This window comes from Marmota flaviventris, chromosome 13, assembly GCF_047511675.1.
Source record: "Marmota flaviventris isolate mMarFla1 chromosome 13, mMarFla1.hap1, whole genome shotgun sequence".
Classification (NCBI taxonomy): Eukaryota; Metazoa; Chordata; class Mammalia; order Rodentia; family Sciuridae; genus Marmota; species Marmota flaviventris.
In genome coordinates, this window is record NC_092510.1 from 101,115,628 (window position 1) to 101,135,566 (window position 19,939).

Below are 19,939 nucleotides of genomic sequence, written 5' to 3' on the forward strand. Positions count from 1 at the left end.
GGACGCCAGCGCCCTGCCCAGAGCTCGGGATCTGCGTGCGGGAGATGAGGCGAGCGCCACTCCACTACGCCGGGCGGACTCGGGATCGGCTCGAACACTGCCCGCGGCGACTCTTCTCCACAGCAGGAGGCGTGCCAGAAGCCCAAGGCCCGCCCCCAAGCCCTTACTGGGTGGGATCTGCGGAAGAGAGCAAGTCCTGGTTCCGTATTGGCTAATACCGGAGCGAGGAAGGGGCGGAAACTGACTTCTTCCGGACTCCTCATTGGCTAAGATCTCAGTTCAGCCCCCGGCTTCTCATTGGCTAAAGTCGAGGGTGGTGTCTTAAACTCCTCCGGGTCCCGGGCTAGCTGGTGGGAGAGAAGAGCCCCGGCCCCGCCCCTCGGACCAGCCCTCTTCGTTTTAAACAAAAAGTCCAAGACGCTGCTGTGGTTCACTCCAAAGTCTCCGCGGTTAGCCCGGGGCGTTTGCTGCCTGAGGCCTTGGAGCCTTTCTGAACCTGAGGCTTTAAGGATACGCGACAGGCGAGGGAGGCCGGAATGATTTCTTCACGGACCCATTGAGGCGAGGCCTCTGGGAGCGTTTTGAGGGACGGACCGTGGCGGGTCCGCCTAGGCGTGCAAGGATGGCGGCGGAGAAGACTGATGTGGGGCCGAGGGCCGCGGTCCCTGTGGATCTGCGGCGGGAGCGGCGCTTGGTGTGCGTGGAGTACCCGGGCGTGGTGCGCGACGTGGCCAAGATGCTACCGACTCTGGGCGGCGAGGAAGGCGTCTCCCGAGTATGAGCGGGGACTCTTCTGAACAGCGGGGGAGGGACCGAGTCGAGAGACAGTGGCTGAAGGGGCGGGGCCTCGATGGGAAATGTGGTTTCCCTGGCAACGGAGGCGGGGCCTGCGGCCAGTGGGCGGGTTTTCGTAGACGCGGGCCCTGGGCGCGCTCAGCACCCAAGGGACGCTGTGGGGAGGATCTAGGAGAGGTCCTGGGCCCTCTTCCATCCCGTCTCCGGGCATGAACAGCACCCTCGGCATCCGCGCCGCGAACGTGGCCAAGCCGCCGCCCCGCGGCCTGTGCTGAGCCGCCTGGTCCTTTTGCTCGGAGTAGAGAGCAAGGTCCACCCCCCCCCCCCCCCCCCCCGCCCGGGATTAAGAATTGCCTACCTGCCTGCCCGCCCCTGGGCTTAGAGGTGCCTGAGCTGACCTCTTAGTCTGTGCCAGGCACGTTCTGCTACTTTAATTAAATTCCACCCACCGTAGAGCCTACGAGGGTGTAGGGTCGGACCTGCGCTTTATTTATTTATTTATTTGTGGTTTTGGTGGTACTGGGGGTTGAACCCAAGACCTCAGGCATGGTAGACAAGCAAGCACTCTATCACTGAGTTACATCCCCAGTCCTTTAAATTTTTTGTTTTGAACAGAGTTTCTACTAAATTGCCCAGGCTGGCCTCACCTTTCCATCCTGCCTCAACCTTCCAGTAGCAAACATACCATATACCTGGTAACTTCCAGGTGAAGACATCCAGCTCTGTGCCTGGCTAGTGGCTGCATTTTACAAGGGACTGATATAGTTTATTCAGGGTCACACAGCAAGTGGGGCAGTTGGGAATGAGGCTCTCTGTATTCTTTACATGAACTACATCTTGAAATGTCTGTTCTTTAGAGAGGTTTTCTCTGAACACTATAACTTTAATTCCAGTCTGAAATTTTGTTTTGACATTTATTGTCTGTCTCAGCTCCTTGGCACTGAGGCTGTAAACTCCCTAAGAGCAGGAACCTCTCTCCTTGACTTCTGTACTCCTAATATTTATGAGTGCCTGATTCTTCTTAATTTTTGTCAAATGTATGATTGAATTTCATAACACTCGAATGAGTTAGATACTATGTTTTAATTCCTATTTCTTAAAGGCAGGTAAGAAAGGTTAGGTTCAGTATCTCTTGAATGACACAACAAGGACTTAACTCCTGTGTGTCTGACTCTAAACCATGTGTGAGCCCCTTGGGAAGTGCACCCCTTCATCAGACATCGGTTCTACTCATATTTCTTGAGCACCACCTCTATTCAGGCCCACATCTGCATTCATTTCCACTCCATCAGGACTCAGAGAAATGTGTTTTATGAAAACGGGATTCCCAAGGATTGAGACTCTTGTAACCATTGTTCTTAGAGAGTTCCTGAGCATTTCCTGAGGGCCACACCCTGTCTGGGGTGCTGGGCAGCCAGCAGGCCAGCTTGCAGATAGTCTCATCCCTTGCTTCCAAAGGCACACTGAGTTCCTCTTTCCCAGTATGGGGCAAACTCTCATTCAGACTTAAATTACAGTGTATACCCTGAGGTAGGCATGAGGAGGAGTGCTTTACACCTAATTAATTTAATTATTGTAATACTCCTGGAAGGTGGGTACTATTCTTAAGGTTTGCTTTGAAAGTTGTGGGTGACTGCTCCTCAGAGACAAGTACTAATTTAATCTTCTTTGGACCTAGACATATTTGCATATGAGACTGAAAACCATAATCAGTTCTGGCAGGGTGCATGGTTCCTGGAGTAGGTAGTGTTGACAAATCGCCCAACCCCATAAGCCTTTGTTACCTCAAAGGCAAACAAGGGTGATAGTGTTGCCAGAAGAGTCACATTATGCCCCCACTGAAGAGGCACTTGATAGATGGTGGCTTTTATTAATTGGAAGTTGTTATCTTTATAAGCCCTTAGAAGGAGGGAGACTATTTACCCTTCTTTTCTCTACTAGATAAGAGATTGAGCTGCTTGGGTTTAGAAAATGAGCCTTTTGGAACTAAGAGCGCATCATGGAACATGAGCCTCCTGACCTTCCTCAGTCACCAACAGGTTTGGGAGGGGCAGCTTCCCACTGGCTGCTCAGCTGCCCTCTGCTTCCCTGTCTCCCTCCCCTCACTGCAGATCTATACAGACCCCACCAAGAGGCTGGAGCTGTACTTCCGACCCAAGGACCCATACTGCCACCCAGTGTGTGCCAACAGGTTTAGTACCAGCAGCCTGCTGCTCCGGATCAGGAAGAGGACCAGGCGGCAGAGAGGAGTGCCGGGGGCGGAGGCCTACTCCAAGGTCGAGTTTGACATGGAGATCCTGGGCGTCGTTTCTACCATTTACAAATTTCAGGGTAATTGACATCTCTGAGGCATTGGGTTATCAGGCCTGCTCCGGAGGCATGTGGGTCATCTGCCCAGTGAAATGCACATTGCAAATTACCAGCAAGCCTTAGAAATATTCATAGTTACAGCTGCCAGCATGTGCCCCAGCCTGGGGGCTGGTCTATGTGGAGCAGCAGAGCACAGGCACTGTCCTGAAGGCTACCTTCCTTCCTCCAGCCAGCACTCCCCTGGGGGCTGGGGGCACGTCACTGTCCACTCTTCTGTATTCTTTTTTTTTTTTTTAAGAGAGAGAGAGAATTTTTTTTTTAATATTTATTTTTTAGTTATTGGCGGACACAACATCTTTGTTTGTATGTGGTGCTGAGGATCCAACCCGGGCCACACGTCTGCCAGGCGAGCGTGCTACGCCTTGAGCCACATCCCCAGCCCTCTTCTGTATTCTTAAGAGAAGCCAGGACTCTGGCTTTCTCTGAGTGTTAGTGAAGCCACCTTGTAGGCCAGATCAGCCTGGAGGGCAGGCCTAATCTGTGCCCAGTGTTCTGGATCAGCATCTTGGTCTTGATGGTGTTGCTCTTGCCTCCCCTCTGGAGTCAGGCTGGTAATTACAGGGAGCCCCTGGAGGGGCCATAAGCGGGGCCTGGGGAGGTGGGGTAAGAAAGAGCACAGGCTTTGGAGTTGGGCCTCTCTGGGCTCTTCCAGGTTCTTTGGGCAGATGACTTGCTTCCCTCAGTCTCCGCCTCCTTGCCTGTTCAAGGGGACTGCAGAGCCCTGAGTTCCTTAGGCCTTGAGAAGATTCTGGAGATGGTGCTTATTAAAGGGCTGGGCCCGGCACACAGGAGGCGCATGGCAGATTTCCAATAAGCCTTAGAAATGCCAGAAGTTACAGATTCCAGTATTAAAGATTGAGGAGGGAAAAGGGAAGTTGAAGGGGAAAATGGGAAGTGGAGAGGAGACCAAAGCAGAGCAGAGCTGGGGTCACTTGGCTGCACTGGGATGCCAGTCACACTGTGGAAGCCGTGTTCCTCAGAGAGGGGGCATCCTCTCCTCGTGGTCCCTGAGATACCACACTTGACATTTCTCTCTCTAATTGAGCCAGCCTGTGCTGCTTAGTGGCCCTGGACTGGCAGCATTAGCCTCCGAACTTGGTAGAAGGTGGGTCCCAGGTGTTTCTTCCACAAGTTAAGAAGCACCACCCTGCCCCCCACCCCAGTCGCTTTTACGGGCAGTGATTCAGAGTGCGGGGAGTGTGGGAGGATGCTGCTTTATCTCCCACCTCCATCCTCCCTGGGGGGATAAGGGTGTTGTGTGGCAGCTGCCAGGTCCTAGGTGAGTGTCCCTGGCCATGGTGTCTGCCATCTGTCCTCTTCTCTTTCTAGGAATGTCTGACTTCCAGTACTTGGCCGTGCACACGGAAGCCAGCGGTAGGCACATGTCGATGTATGACAAAGTGCTCCTGCTCAGGCCCGAGAAGGAGGTGTTCTTCCACCAAGAGCTGCCGCTCTACATCCCCCCACCCATCTTCTCCCGCCTGGACACCCCAGTGGACTACTTCTATCGACCCGAGACGCAGCACCGGTAAGGACCCTGCCCCACTGCAGGGCTGGGGACAGAGAGCCCTGCGGCCAGAGGGCCTGGGTCCAAGGACTCCTGACAGGAGGCCTCAGGCATGCCTCTCAGCCTCAGATTCCCACTGACAATAGTAGCTCTTGGGTTAAATTCCTTTCTTCCTTTGTTTCTTTCTTCTTTTTTTTTTTTCTCAGTAGTGGGGATGGCACCCAGGGCCTCATGCGTGTTAGGCAAGTGCTCTGCCACTGAGCTACATCCATAGTCTTTATATTTTATGTTGGGACAGGGTCTCACTAACTTGCCCAGGCTGACCTTGAATTTGTGATCCTCCTTCCTCAGCCTCCCCAGTTGCTGGGTTTTTGGGTGTGGCCACCATTCCAGGAGTTGGATTAAATTTTAAAAGCACATTTTATTAGCACAGTGTCGAATATAGCGTGAGCCTGGTGATTCCCAGGCTGGCTCATTCCCAAGGACCACTACGGTACAGAGAACTTGTCAGTGGGACTTGAGGGTTCCCGCTGAGAAATGTTCTCTGTGGTTCTGGCCCCTGATCATAGCTGACTAGCCACTCTCTGGACCTTGGGGTCAGCAGCAGTAACACTACCTGTTGTGAACCTCAACTCTGACCCCTGCCCTTTCCACCTCCTCTGCCTTCCCTGTGGCCTTGGCCCTTTCATCCCAGGCAGACTTCACAGCCATCCTTGTGATCAATCCTGCCTCTGTCATCTCCCTTTGCCAGGCTCATCTGCAGGACTTTGGCCCCATTCACCCTTGCTGTTGGCCACCTTAGGTCTGCCCCTGCAGCTGGAGGTTGCTTCTGAGTCTGCCCAGCCCAACCGTCTTCTGTGCCGTCCCCTGTGCTGGCCGTGCCTCTGCTGGACATGGCTCACTATGCACTTGGCTGTGGTCTGTGTCCTGTCGGGCTTCTGCACCGAGGGGAGCCCAGGTGGGATGACTCCCAGCCCTCCCCCATATGCACATCCCTACGTGATGAACCTCAGCAACTCAAACGCAGATGGTCTTGCCATAATTAGAGACCGGGGCGTTGTTGGAAAGGCAGGCCTGGGCATTATCAAAGGCTGGTTTTTCCCTAGAGGCCAGCCACACATTGAAACGAAGAAGTAGGATTTGCTTTGTGGAAAAGCCAGAGCTGAATGGAGTAGGAAAAAATAAAGAACACGAGTCTGAGACCACCTGCTTGAGATTGGTGATACTCGCCTACTCTGCTGCTGTCCCTGGCATCCCCAGGGTATTGGGCTGTGTGACTCACCAGGGCTCTATCACTCCATTTTGCTAATGAGGAAGCTGAGACCCAGGGTCCCCAGGCTGTGTGGGAAGCACCTAGTCCTGGTCTTGCCCATCCCTCAGGCCTTGCTTGGGGCTCAGTGCCATACTGACCTTATTTTTGTGTACTTTTTTTTTTTGGTACTGGGGATTGCTCAGGGGCATTCAGCCACTTTTTTTTTTTTTTTTAAACAAGCTCTGTCTTTTATTTTTTAATATTTATTTATTTTTTAGAGAGAGAGAATTTTAAATTTTTTTTTTTCGGCGGACACAACATCTTTGTTTGTATGTGGTGCTGAGGATCGAACCCGGGCCGCACACACACCAGGCAAGCGCGCTACCGCTTGAGCCACATCCCCAGCCCCATCATTCAGCCACTTTTGCTGAGGCTGGCTTTGAACTCATGATCTTTTGTCTCCTGGCAAAAAAATTTCTCCTCTTAGTGTGAGTTCCCCAAAGGAACAGTTTGGCCTGCTTCATTCTTTGCTGTGACATTGGTGCCTACACAGAGCTGGTCCTGAGTGAGGTGCTCTGAGAGTATCTGGGCCTCACTAGGAAGCATTGGGGGAAGATTGGCACCAGCAGAAATGCAAAGGAGAAGCGCATGTGCAATGTGGCCCACAGGCGGCGACATCTGCCATCTATGCAGCTTCTGGAGAGCCAACTGCCAGTACCGAGTGGCACATGTCCGGGCACCTCCCTGGAATCAGGGCAGGCACTAGAACACATTCTGAGGCATCAAAATAAATTGTGGTGTATAATAGAAGCCTAGAAAATAGGAAAGTATGCAAGGTGGGCCCAGAACGGTCATCTCCAGAGGGTGGAGGACGGGAGAATCCCCTTTCGTAATTAAACATTTCCTTCAACAAATCCTGAGCAGGTGCTTACTGTGGACCCCCTGGGACCCCGTGGGGTGAGTCTCTGTTTTGAGTGGGGACTGCGGAGCATGAGCAAATGGACGGGGACTTCAAGGAGATAACTGGTAGCTGGGCGGGTGGGTGGGCTGAGGGCTCAAGAGGAGCTGGTGTTGGAAACCAAAGTCTGAGTGACAGAGCCAGGCAGGTGAAGATCTGGGAGAACGTTCCAGACCAGGGATTTGGCACATGCAAAGGAAGGACCGAGAGCTGGTATCCGAGGGCCAAGGGCTTGTGGGGTGTGGCCTAGACTGTGGCAGTGGCTTTGATCATAACCTCAGAGGGGCATTATTCTCTGCCCATAGGAAGATAAGAGCCAGGCACAGTGGCACATGCTGGTGGGCACAGTGGCACATGCTGGTGGTGCCAGAGGCAGGAGGATCATTTGAGTCCAGGAGTTCGTGGCAGCCTGGGCAACATACCAAGACCCCATCTTGAAAGCGAGAGAGGGCAGGAGGATGGGAGGGAGAGAAGGAGGGAGTGGAGGGAGGGAAGGAGGGAGGGAGGGAGGGAGGGAGACAGTTTAAAAAATATGGTCGGAAGTTAGAGTAGAACTGTCTAGATCATTGGGAGTGATTCCTACTGCCCTCACTCCCTCGCTACCTGTCCCCATTCTTGCCCGGTGGCCCAGCTACCTGAAGAAACCACTTTGTGCCCCTCTACACACCTGCACCAGAGTCCTGCACCATGCAGATTTCAGGGTTCTCCTGCCGTGGCGCCCGTGTAGGGCCTCCTTCAGCTTCCTTGGTTGTCTCTAAAGCTACTCAGGAGCCAGAGGAGGGCTGTACACGTTGCTTTTGATTGATATATCCCAAGTCTATTTACTCTGTCAATCCCCTGTCCCCTTCCAACTATTTTTCTGATTGTGACAGGGGGAAAAAAAAAATTGCAGAAACATACAACCAGAAAGAATCAGGTGCCACCAGCTCCCTGCTGAAACCTTGTGCAGAATAATGCATCAGGAGCCCCCCAGCTGCCCCCCCCCCACCCCTGTGGGATTTCAGTGGGGAGGTGGTGACACAATTTAAAGTAATATTTCTGAAATGTTGTGGTTCCCCTCCCCCCACAAGCAATTTACTCTTTTTTTTAATTAATTTTTTTTAGTTGGGTTGGACACAGTCCTTTATTTATTTATTTTTATGTGGTGCTGAGGATCGAACCCAGGGCCTCGCCCATGCTAGATGAGCGCTCTACCGCTGAGCCCCAGCCCCATAAAGTCAGAAACAAACAAATATATAAAAGAAGGAAGTGGACCACTTCTGTGCCGTGTCTGCAGGCACTGAGAGCAGCCCAAGTCCCTGTCCTGCCCCAGAAGGCAGCTGTTTCCAAGCCTCAGGGGTGGACTGAGGTGGGGGATAGTATCCCTGGGCCGTGTTCCCTCCCTTGGGATTTATTGGTTTTCCACAGATGGAAAGAACCTGTTTTTTTCCCAGGCTGCTATCGATTGTTCTGCGCTGTTGCCTTCCTGGGTGCACTGGGCTGGCCGCTGCCTCTCGGCCCCTCCCTGAGTGCGGGGAGGCTGGAGGGCCAGCCTGAGGGACCCTCCATCTCAAGGGTGTTGAGCCCCTCTCGCTCCTCTCGGGAGCCTTCCAGGCTAGTCCTGCTGATTTTGCAGTCAACAACCCGTGACTCCTAACTCAGTTAGAATCATGGTGACATATGGCCCCAGCTGGAAGCCACCATAGGAGGCAGGAGGTGGGCAGCAGAGGGAGCAATGGGCCCTCTCTGCCTGGCCAGGCCTAAGTGCTTCTCCTCCAACCTCTGTGCCCCAGGGAAGGCTACAACAACCCACCACTCTCAGGTGAGAACCTGATCGGCCTGAGCAGGGCCCGGCGCCCCCACAATGCCATCTTTGTCAACTTCGAGGACACAGAGGTGCCTGTGCAGCCACTGGAGGCTGCTGCGCAGACATGGAAGAAGACCTGCACCAACCCTGCAGACCGGGAGGTGGAGGAGGCGCTGAGGAAGGTGGGCTGAGCCCTGCCAGCCCACGGGCCCCTTGCCCTGACCCCGTTTACCCAACTGCTCCCGTCCCCTAGCACTGTGGCTTGGCTGTGCTACCCAGTAGTACGCGGGAGCTTTTCACCACCAGACGTAGCATCTGAAAGCCTGCCCCACAAGTTCTGCAGTCCTGAGGCAGGAAGTTCTGGGGGTGCTCGAGTGGCCCCTGGGGTAGCCAGGAGGGTGTGGTGCTGGAGTGAGACCCATGTGGAGCTGGCGTCATGGCCTTCCGGCAGCCCTGGATCCGTTGCAGCCACGTGCCCATGGTGCCTCCGCCCCGGGTGGAGCTGGAGCTGGTGCCGGCCACTACACTTGTCCTCTGGCTGTGGTGCTGTGGGGACAGGGTCCTCCCGACCAGCCCGCTTCCCTGGTTAAGCTGAAGTCACCCTGTCCCCGGGCACTGCTGAGAGACGGTCGGCCCCGCTGCGTTTCCAGCTGTCCTCTTCCAACTATTTTTCTGATTGTGACAGTAAACTGTGCTTGTTAGGAAAAAAAAAATTGCAGAAACATACAACCAGAAAGAATCAGGTGGCACCAGCTCCTTGTCCTTGTGGTGTCACAGCCCAGGCACCCACCCTCCGGGTTGGGGCTGTGTGGGGTCCTGGGGCTCCAGCACACCCCCTCACAGGCCTGCATCTGCTGCAGTGTGAGCTGTATGAGGACAGGGTCATGTCCTGTGGCTGTTCCAGGATCCCAGGCCCCATAGTTGGACCTGGCACGTACAAGGCTCTAATCTGTGCCTCAGAGAGGGAGGGGTGGAGGAGGGAAGGGGTGACTGAGCAGCAGGTGGGTGAGTGCCTGTGTGCTATGGCCTGCTCCCATGGCTGCCCACTGGAAGGGCCTGCTGGGGCTGGGTAGGAGCGTGGGGGCCACTGGTACTTACCATAGGCTCTGCCCTTGACCCTCCCCAGCTATTTGACATTCGTCCCATCTGGTCACGAAACGCTGTCAAGGCCAACATCAGCGTCCACCCTGACAAGCTCAAGGTCTTGCTTCCCTTCGTGGCTTACTACATGGTAAGTGTCAGCTAGCCCAACGCTCCCCTCGGTTCCCACCAGTGTGATCCTTGATCCCTGACACGATGTCTTAGAGCCACAGCAGAGCAGGGGACCCTGTCTCCTGGCACCCTTCCCACTGTCCTGCACCCCAGATGGCTTGTCAAAGCCACTAGAGAGGTTTCTAGCTGCCCACGTCCACGACGCACTCACAATCCCCAGTAACGTTTGGCCTGTCTGGAGGATTCAGGGTGAAGTAACTCCCTGGCTCGTGGGTGAAGGTTGTGTGCTGTAGAATGACCAGATAGTGAGAGCTCTCAGGGACCAGGCGCTGTGTGAGACTGGGGGCCCATCCCCAGGGAAAAGCCCAGGCTCAGAGAGGTGATGTGACACATCAAGGTTCTGCAAGGCCACCTGGGGCTTCAGCCATCTAGCCACAGGTCCTGGACCCCAACTACAGTGCCACCTGCTTCAGCTCCTTGCACTGGAGTGGGGCAGATTCATCCCAGGAGGGGGATGGAGACGAGGTGGCATTACTGAGGTTTCCAAAGGTGCCAGAGGAAAGGGATCTTACCTGCCAAGGGTCCCATGTATGGGGGAGCTGCATACGATGCATACAATGTGACCAGGACTTTGGTGAGAGCAGAAGGAAAGCCAGTTCTCTTGTTCTGTTGGACTCCAGACCCTGGAGAGTCACCATCTGTCACTTAGCATTGGTGTCTTAGCATAAGTCCTTCAGTGGTACCACCCAGATAGAAGGTGGCCTGTGCACCAGGACAGTGCTAGCACTTGGCCCTGTGCCAGCCCATGTTAGGGGCTCCTGGTCTCAGGTGACTCCCAGAACCTGGAGGAAGATGCTCTGTGACCTCCATTGGTGGGCAGCCTGAGGCTTTGGAGGCAGGGTGCCTGTCAAGGTGACTGAGCCCACGTATGCAGAGCAGGGTGGGCGTTCAGAGTCCTGAACCCAGCTCTCAGGGTCCGCTGCCTCAGCACAGGGTTTGGTCCCTGCCCTGACACAAGGGACCTGGGTTTTGGCCCACCTAATACTTGCCTTTTCTGTCTCCAGATAACGGGCCCCTGGAGGAGTCTGTGGATTAGATTTGGATATGACCCCCGAAAACACCCAGAGGCCAAGATTTACCAAGTCCTTGACTTCAGACTCCGCTGTGGGATGAAGTATGGTGAGCTGTGAAGAGCTCTGCTCCCCGTCCCCTCTGCCGCCTTCTGTCCTGAGCCTTCTCTTTTGGTGTGAGAGTTTGTGGGTCACAGTAGCAGAAACAAAGGTCCTAGCTTGTCCTTGTCCACTGCTGACCCTCATCTCTGAGCCACAGAACCTAGTTTGCAGTTCCACAGTGACCTGTGGTCATGTGACATGAGGCCTGCCCTGCTAAGTGTCTAACCCAGGACCACAGCAGGACCCCACGGGTGTCAGTGCCCATTCCCCTATGGTGTGGTGGCCTGGGTCTGCTTTCACAGGAGCTGGCCTGTGAACCGTAAAGCCCTAGCTGCCATCCGGGGGGCCTGGCACCTCCCACATGCCCACCCTCATCTGCAGGATATGGCTCCGGTGACATGCCTGTCAAAGCAAAGCGCAGCACCTACAACTACAGCCTTCCCATCACTGTCAAGAAGACACGTAAGTGCCCAGGCCCATGCGTGCAGCCAGCAGGAGGGACACTGGGGTGGTGGGCACCGGGGTGGCAGGATGGGGCTCACTCCGGGGTACTACTGGCCCTTCTCCTGGTGGCACAGGAGGGTGTGCTGGATGGTCTTCGCAGTCTCCGCCCGTTTGCCTCAGCCCTGTCCTTGCCCTGTGCAGCCACCCAGCTTGTCACCATGCATGACCTGAAGCAAGGCCTGGGCCCGTCGGGGATAGCCGGCCCCCGGAAATTGGCCTCCAACAAGTACAAACTCAAGGTGGGTGTCCCAGAGCCCAAGGAGGGCAGCCCACCGGCTGGGGTGGAGGCTGTGGGCAGGGTTGGCATTGTGGGTGGCACTGGGAATGGCTTGGTTGAGGTGGTCCTCTGCCTGCCTGCCTCGGGACCTTCCAGAAACTGAGAGTGAGAACTCAGGGTATGAACCCCCCAGGGCCATGGGGATTGAGGGCCCCTTGGCAGAGAGGTGTTGACAAATCTCTCGAGAGGGAAATCTGATCCAGCAGCTGTGTGTGGCTGCCCCTCATGAGCCTGGGCCCCACAGAGGCCTGTAGCTGCCACCTGGGTGGTGGGCATCGGGCACACATGTGCTGCAGAGCCAAACCAGAGCTCTGGGGCCCAACGGAGGCTGGCTGGGAGCTGGGAGGGGCCAGCTCACAGGTGCCCACCGTCACTGGTGTCATCCAGCAGCCCTCGGCACTTCCTAAGCCTTCCACTCCCGGGCTGTGGTGCTGCGAGGTGGTCCTAGAGAGGCCAGCAGGTGCCCCACCCTGAAGGCCTGCCTGGGGGAGGGTAAGTGTGAGGCCAGCAGGGGCAGCACGCAGGCCCCTGCACCCCGCCTGCTGGGTGTTCCAGACCTTAGCACTCTGCTGGGTGAGGGTGGCTGTGCCAGCCTGAGGGAGCCTCCTTCCTCTCAAGAACTCAGGCAGTTGTCCCTGTCTCCAGAACCCATGAAGCCCTGCCTTCCTCCTGAGACATCAGGGCAGCATGCAGGGGACATAGAGTGACCAGCAAGCAGCAGTCGATGAGGAATGGATGGCCAGGTCCTGAAGGAAGGCACAGAGGGCAGAGGCCAGCACGGGCTGCTGCCAGCCCCGTGCTGTAAGCTGGCGGCTTCCCCATGGCCTCCTCACCGCTCTCCCAGAACCCCCAGGGAGTCAGCTGGCTCTGTCACATCTGCTCCCCAGCTCTGCCTGTTTGCCCCCTGGTCTTGGTGACCAGCCTCTTGGAGAGACCCAGGTCCTGCAGCCTGGGCCTTTCCCACTGCCTGCCCCGGGCTCTGGCTAGCTGCCGTTCTCTCCCTCTCCCCAGGACTCAGTCTACATTTTCCGGGAGGGGGCCCTGCCGCCCTATCGACAGATGTTCTACCAGCTGTGTGATTTGAACGTGGAAGAGTATGTACACAGGGGCCTGTGGGACTCTGGGCAGTGTGGGGACCTCCCTGGGGACCAGCGTCTCTGCAGCCCTTCCCCTGGGTGCTGGCATGGAGCTCTCAGCAAGAAGACCTGCACTCGAGTGGGTGTTGCTGAGGGCCCTGCCTCAGGCCCCAGCTGTGCCAGCCTTGACTGTGCCTGGTACCAGGGCTGGGCCTCTGTGGTCTGGGGTACCCTTGCTCTGCAGTCCTACCATTGCCCACCTGAGGTCCGTGACACAGGTCCTAACTCCACAGCCAGTCAGAATTCCAGGAACCTTTGGTCCACTTGTGCTTAGTGATGTCCAAAAAGTCTGAGGAGTGGGGCACTGGGATAGAGGTGACGGGGCAGCAGGTGAAACGGCTTCTAATCTGAGAAAACGGACTCCTGCCAGAAAAGTGTGTGTGGCACACACCCAGCTCACGTGCAGCTGGGGCCAGGGTCTCGCAGGTTAGGACCTGGCTGGGAGCATGTGGCCCCTCCACCTCACTGCCTGGCCGCCCTGCAGACCACACCAAGGGCTGTTGCTCAGCACAGTGCCACCTCTGCCAAGATCATCCCCAGCACCCTGAGAGAAACCCTGCCAAAACTGCCCCCTGCATCCTGAGAGAGACCCTGCCAAGACTGACCCCAGCGTCCTGAAAGAGACCCTGCCAGTTTCCCACACCTCTTCCTGCCCACAGGTTGCAGAAGATCATTCACCGCAATGACGGGGCAGAGGACTTGTGCACAGAGCGGGATGGGTGGTGCCTTCCCAAGACCAGCGATGACCTGAGGGACACCATGTCCATCATGATTCGGCAGACCATCCGCTCCAAGAGGCCTGGTAAGAGCATGGGGTGAAGGGAGGCCAGCTGGGAGGGAGGCCTGGAGAACCAGGACCTAGTCCAGGTGCCAGTGTCCCAACTGAGGTTGCCTGGGTGGAAGTCATGGCCCTGGGTCCAAGGCAGAAGCAGGCAAGGATGGGGCTCCAATCCAAGGCCTCTGCCTGATGCCCTGACCTCTTCTCCATCCTCCAACCGTGGATGGGCTGACTCTGCCCTGGCTTCTTCCACTGTGGGGAGCAGGGACAGGAGGAGCCTGTGGCCCATTGCTGCTCTGCCTTCCCAGGCTCCTTCCCCAACTGGGGTCAGGGCTGGCCACTGGGGAAGCAGGGCCAGCACTTGCTGGGCTATGCTTTGAGGAGGCTGGGAGGGTGATGGGGCCTCTGGGGCTTTTCCCAGGATAGGGCCAGAACAGAGGCTCGTGGTCTTGCTTAAGTCACAGACACAGCCCGTTTGGGAATCCAGTCAAGGCCACACACCTCTCCCAGAGATGAAGGTGGGCCTGGAGGCCACCCATGGCTCTGCTGGGACAGAGGTTTCAAACCTGCCTGCTTCCGTGTCCCCTGGGATGCTTGTTAGACTGCAGCTTCTTGGGCCCCCAGTGCTTCCCACAGCAGCCAGTACCTAGCACGGGGAGCAGGCTCTCAGCAGCCCTGCATCCCATTGAGGGCCACCTGTGAAGCCCACATGGGACACACTGTCTGATTTCCTCCTGGCCCAGCACTCTTCTCCAGCCCAGCCAAAGCTGACCGTGCAAAAGGGCAGCTGATGTTCGAGTCTGGGGAAGATGAAGAGGAGGAAGAGGAAGAGGAAGAAGAAGAGGAGGACTTCAAGCCCTCGGATGGGAGTGAGAACGAGATGGAGACGGAGATTCTGGACTACGTGTGACAAGACCCTCATCCCCAGGCTGACCAGGGGACTGGTGTCCATCCTGGTGAGGGAGCCATAGCAAGCTGTGGTCCCCACTGTCATCCACAGTAGCAAGGCTGGCCCCAGAGGCCCCTCTGAGGAAAGCTGGAGTCCCAGAAGGACAGGCCCTGGCCCTGGCTGTGGCCTGCTGCTCCGTGCTACCCTTTTCTCTGGATGTTTGGAGACATTCCTGGCTTCAGCACTCATAACGCAGGTCCGAGTGTGGCAGGCTGAACTGGTGCTCATGACCTCTGGCTGAGGGAGAGCCAGCGGTGATGTACACTGGCACAGCCGTCCCAGCAGGGGCCTCGTGACTGGTGGCAGAGATAGCTACCGCAGTCCACATCACAGATGGCCAAAGACTGCCCTCGGGGCTCCCATAGTGCATCAGTACTTCCTTCACTCACCCGGTGAAGTGCTGGTAGTGCTGGGACAGTTGGCACCGGCCTAAGCCCCTCGTTTGGGTGAGACGAGGACATTGGGAGTAGCCCAAGGCTAGGCTTGTTCCTGACTTCCAAATGGATATGATCTTCAGAAGTTCCCAGAAAGAGTTCTTGTTGTGTCACAGCTTCCCCCTGTGGACTCTCCTGTCCCTGCAGAGCCCGCCTCCTGTGCCCCGGGGGCAGCAACACCAAGGCCCTGAGCCGGATGGGCCTTGGCCTGCTTTTCTGTGTGGCTATGAGTCCCTTCAGCAGCATGGCAGGCAAAATAGAGACACATTAGTCTCAAAACCAAAGGCCTCAGACCAGCCCCATCCTGCTGACCAAGTTCCTGGGAAGTCCCCTCCCATGACAACATCAGGAACCCAGTGGCTCAGCCCAAGTGGCTAGGCCTGGGAGCCAGCTGCGCAGGGAAAGCAGGCCAGGTGGCCCACTCCCTGCAGCTGGGAGAAGCTCAGCCCAGAGGCGGAGACGGCCCCTGCCTAAGGATAGGCCGCCCAGGCCTGGCCTGGCCCCTTGCCACAGTTTCCCTCAGGAGCAGCTGGCCTCTGCCAGGTCTCCGCTGGGGCCACTCACGCTTCGTCTGCATCACTAACCCCAGTCCTCAGGGAGGGCCTCTGGGTTCTGGTCCCATCTTCCCAGGAGCACCTTGGTCCCTGTGCAAATCTGGGGAGGTACTAGGACGGGGCCCCCAGCACAACTAGGCCTTACCCTCCTCCCCCAGAGCCTAGGACAGGGCTGGTCCTGCCTTAGGTCTGCCCAACTAGAAGGGCTTCCCAAGGTCTATCAAATTGTGAGAGGTATGGTGGTTTCTTCCTGGAATCCTCCCTTTTAAATAAAATCTTTTACTATGAAAAATGTCAGATAAGTGCTGAGCAACTTGCAAGCTCATGGTGCAGCGGTGGCCGTGGTGCAGTCTCTCTGTGTCGATTCCCCGGCGTCCGTCCTCAGGAGCCCGGCTCCAGCTCAGAGCTGCTGCTGCATTTGAACAGCAGTTACGTGTGAGCTGCTCGGGCTTCTCCAGGAGAGCAGACCTGTCCAGCCCCGTGTGGGCAGAGATTTACATCTAGGAGCTGGCTCACGTGGCAGTGGAGGAGCAGGTCCCACGACTGCAGGCGGCAGTGGCTGGCAGTGTGCTGGCAGGGTCCTTGCTCAGGCCAGGTCTGCAGGTGAACTCTGATTGGGTGAGGCTCACCCATCACCCACACGGAGGGTGATCTGTTAAAGTCCCCAATTTAAACATTAATTTCGTTCAAAAAAACACCTTCACAGAAGCCTCTAGAATAATATTTGACCAGTTGTCTGGACACAGCCAGGTTGACACATAAAGTTAACCATCACAGTACCTAACAAATCTCCAGTAATTTCTTAGTATCTAATCCCGTTCCATATTCCCATTCCCCTGATTGCCTTAAAAATGTCTTTTTGCTTTTGGGTCATGGTTCAGATAAGTTCGCCTCTCTGCCGTCTGCCTTCACCACAAAGTGACGGCTCACAGCCCACACCACGAGCTGAGGTGTGCTGGCACCATGCTCTGGGGCCTCGAGCCACCAGCCCGAAGAACCCTCTTTACAGCTCGCGCGGTCCAGGCCTCCTGTTACTCCAGTGGGAAGCAAAGGGCTGTTTGTCCTGTGGAGTGTCCCTGCTCTGGCTTTGCCTGGTTGCTTCCTTATGGTGGCATTGGTCATGCTCTGCTGTCCCCCTTATTTCCCGAGAACCAGAGGAAGTCACCTAGGCGACGCCCCCAGGGAGACACAGGATGTATGTTCATCCAGGTGTCACCGACCGTTGGTCTTTCACCTGGTGGTTTTTATCAGCTACTGATCAAATAGTCACCTGAATTGGATACTTTTTTTTTTTTTTTTTTTGGTACCAGAGATTGAACCCAGGGGCTCTCAACCACTGAGCCACATCCCTAGCCCTTTAAAAATTCTTTTATTTTGAGATAGGTTCTCACGAAGCTGCTTAAGGCCTCTCTAAGTTGCTAAGGCTGGCTTTGAGCTTGCAATCCTCCTGCCTCAGCCTCCTGAGTCTCTGGGATAACTAGTGTGCACCACCGTGCCTGGCTTGAATACTTCTTCAGTGATGGCAAAGTAGTTACTTCTGGGGCTGGGGTTGTGGCTCAGTGACAGAGTGCTTGCCTTGCACATGTGAGGCACTGGGTTCAGCACCACATAAAAATAAATAAACAAAGATATTGTGCTCATATATAACTAAATATATATTAAAAAAAGAATTCTGTTCTCTCTGCATTTACTGGTTGGAAGACTAAAGGATTCTTCCTTATCCATTTGATTACCTTGAAATACTATTTGGACAGGAAAGAGGTAAATATCTGTTTTCCCCTTAATCAGTTTCCAGAATGCAGTGTCCCTTGACCAACGATGTGGTTACAGCGCCATGACCAAGTCGGGGTAGAAAGTATCCTAAGTGGGAAAATGCAGCTCCTCCCCCAGCCTGCGTCACACACACACAGAGCCCACCGGGTTGGCCTGCAGTGGGGCCAAGCCTGCTTCACACTCAGGTCTGACCCTCATGTAGCTGAACACCCTATTGAAAGTGAAGAGCAATGGTTGTCTTGGGTAAAGCTGAACCGGGAAGCCCACTTGTCTAACACGGTGCTCTGGCAATGGCCAGGGATGGGGTGGGCAGTCTCTCCTTCCAAGCTTGGTAGCTTGTTTCAGTCAATTGCAGGAGGCTTTTCTTTTTCTTTTTAAATTTTTTTTGTGTAGCTGGAGATGGACAGAATTGCCTTTATTGGCTTATTTTTATGTGGTGCTGAGGATGGAACCCAGGGCCTCACACATGCTAGGCAGGCGCTCTGCCGCTGAGCTATGGCCCCAGCCCTGCAGGATGCTTCTTGACACCCACCTTGTCTGCCTTTGGCTGAGGGGCCTCAGAACTGCCCCTGCAGGCCTGGGGTCCCATCAGGTCCTTGACTTTCCGGCCCGTGAGGCCCAGGCTCCGCTGTGTGCTTCCTCCTAAGGCGTGGTTTGGGCAGGAAGTGCACGTGGTTTCAGAGGCTTCAGTCTGGTCCCTGGGCCTGTGGCAGCAAAGTACATCCTGATGGTGGCAACGTGTGACTAAGGAGGGAAGCAAAGTGAAACGAAGGGGCTGGGGTCCCAGTATCCCCTCTGGGGCACACCCCCCAATGCCCCAGCTGCCCCCCAGTGAGGCCCACCTCCTAGAGGTTCCACCACCTCCCAGTAGCACCACAGCGGGGGACCAAGCCTTCAGCACAAGGGCCTCTGGGGGACATTCAAGGTCAGATCACAACACTAGGTGTGAAGATGGTGTTTAGAGACCACAGTCTGGTGGTGCTCCTGGATTTCTTCCCAGGAGCTTTGAATAGGGAGAGCAGGAAATGTGTATTTCTCTGTAAAAAGAGTTCAGATATTCCAAATTGAAATGTAAGATGTAGGGTTTTACCTCTCATTTTACTTCTACACTGAAGAATCTTGAGTCTTGACAACACCAGCATTGCTTATTGTCTTTCTTTTATAACATACATGCACCAATTTCAAAATATGAAACATAACTAACCATATAATGATGAACTTAGATACCCTAAATGTTTATAAATGATCAATCATATAAAGTTGTGGGGAGCCACATAAGTCACCACGCCTTCCAGTCCTGATGCACCACGGGGATCTGAAAGATCACTGCAATCAGGTGCCGTAGTGCCATGACTCGTGACTCGGTCTTTCCCCCACTCGGATAGCAAGGCCAGTCTTCTGAGTAGGCACACCCTGGGGTTGAGCTACACTCACCTGTTCTTTTGTAATCCTACCCCTTTACCCTGTTTGAGATAGAATGTTCCATGGAAACGCCCTTTGTGTGTCCCCTTCTCTTGCTCTGCCTTTGGGTGAGGCCTTCCTAGGTGTCAGTCAGCCTGCTGACAGTGGACATCATGAAGCTAGACTCAGCCCCCCGAAACCTGACCCCTTGCCTCATTTGGGTGGCTTCTCCTCAATAAAAGGGTCAGCACGTGCCCCTCGCTCTCTTTTTCACAGACCCCTAAGGTTAGAGGAGCCGTCACAGGACCCAAAGAAAAAGGTATTTCTCTGTCACTGTGTGATTGTTTCATGCTGCCCAGTTCACCTGGAGTGACCCTGAGTGTTCAGTTGCGAAACTCGACATAAAGTAATATGTGATTAAAGTAAGAAGACTGCTAAGGATTATGTAAGATTGCTTTGCTTTTTTTCCTCCAAGTGAGTTCTGCTACAGATACACAATTTTGTTTCCAGGTTGTTTGAAGTCAGAGGAATCCTCCTTAGGCCACCTGCTGATACACCTGTGTCTCCTGCAACTTTGGAACTGATCTTTCTCTGCCTGTAAAACAAGGTTTAAGTTTCCTACCTGATAACCAAGAACTGTCAGCCCTAATATTTGCTATGCCCAGAACCTCTCATCATGGTCTCCCTCAGGGAAAGTACTGGTAGGGAAATGTGTGGTCCAGAGAGGCCAAACCTCAGCCAGGCCACACAGCACTAGTGGTCCAGTTTGTGACTCTGCTTTGTATGACACCAGCACATGTACATTTGCCCTCGCAGAAGAAAGTTCTCCCAGTCCCTCCCAAAATTTGTTAAAAATTACTTGCCTAAGTTCTATATGCTCTTAAATTAATTGAGTTAGTTTCCTACTGTGTCAATCATACCAGTTTAACACTTTTTTTTAAACATTTTTTTTAGTTGTAGTTGGACACGATGCTTTTATTTTATTTATTTGTATGTGGTGCTGAGGATTGAACCCAGGTCCTCGCTTGTGCTAGATGAGCACTCTACCGCTGAGCCACAACCCCAGCCCCACAGTTTAACA

General features: G+C 54.8%; 1 protein-coding gene across 1 annotated transcript; it reads left to right on the forward strand.

Moving 5' to 3' along the window:
* The first annotated feature begins 347 nt into the window (after positions 1–347).
* On the forward strand, positions 348–15,976 carry Gtf3c5 (general transcription factor IIIC subunit 5). The gene is made up of 11 exons (XM_027942419.2): positions 348–775; positions 2,907–3,126; positions 4,495–4,693; positions 8,655–8,850; positions 9,795–9,899; positions 10,945–11,059; positions 11,434–11,514; positions 11,698–11,795; positions 12,845–12,927; positions 13,629–13,771; positions 14,491–15,976. The coding sequence occupies exons 1-11, from the start codon at positions 623–625 to the stop codon at positions 14,655–14,657; spliced, it is 1,560 nt and encodes a 519-aa protein (XP_027798220.1). The 5' UTR covers positions 348–622; the 3' UTR covers positions 14,658–15,976.
* The last annotated feature ends 3,963 nt before the right edge of the window (positions 15,977–19,939 follow it).

Bases quoted from the DNA above. Each gene is read 5' to 3' on its own strand.
- Gtf3c5 (XM_027942419.2), top strand. From the start codon at position 623: ATGGCGGCGGAGAAGACTGATGTGGGGCCGAGGGCCGCGGTCCCTGTG. The intron at 11,515-11,697 runs GTAAGTGCCCAG...TGCCCTGTGCAG, and splicing joins CATCACTGTCAAGAAGACAC to CCACCCAGCTTGTCACCATG. The intron at 13,772-14,490 runs GTAAGAGCATGG...CTCCTGGCCCAG, and splicing joins CATCCGCTCCAAGAGGCCTG to CACTCTTCTCCAGCCCAGCC.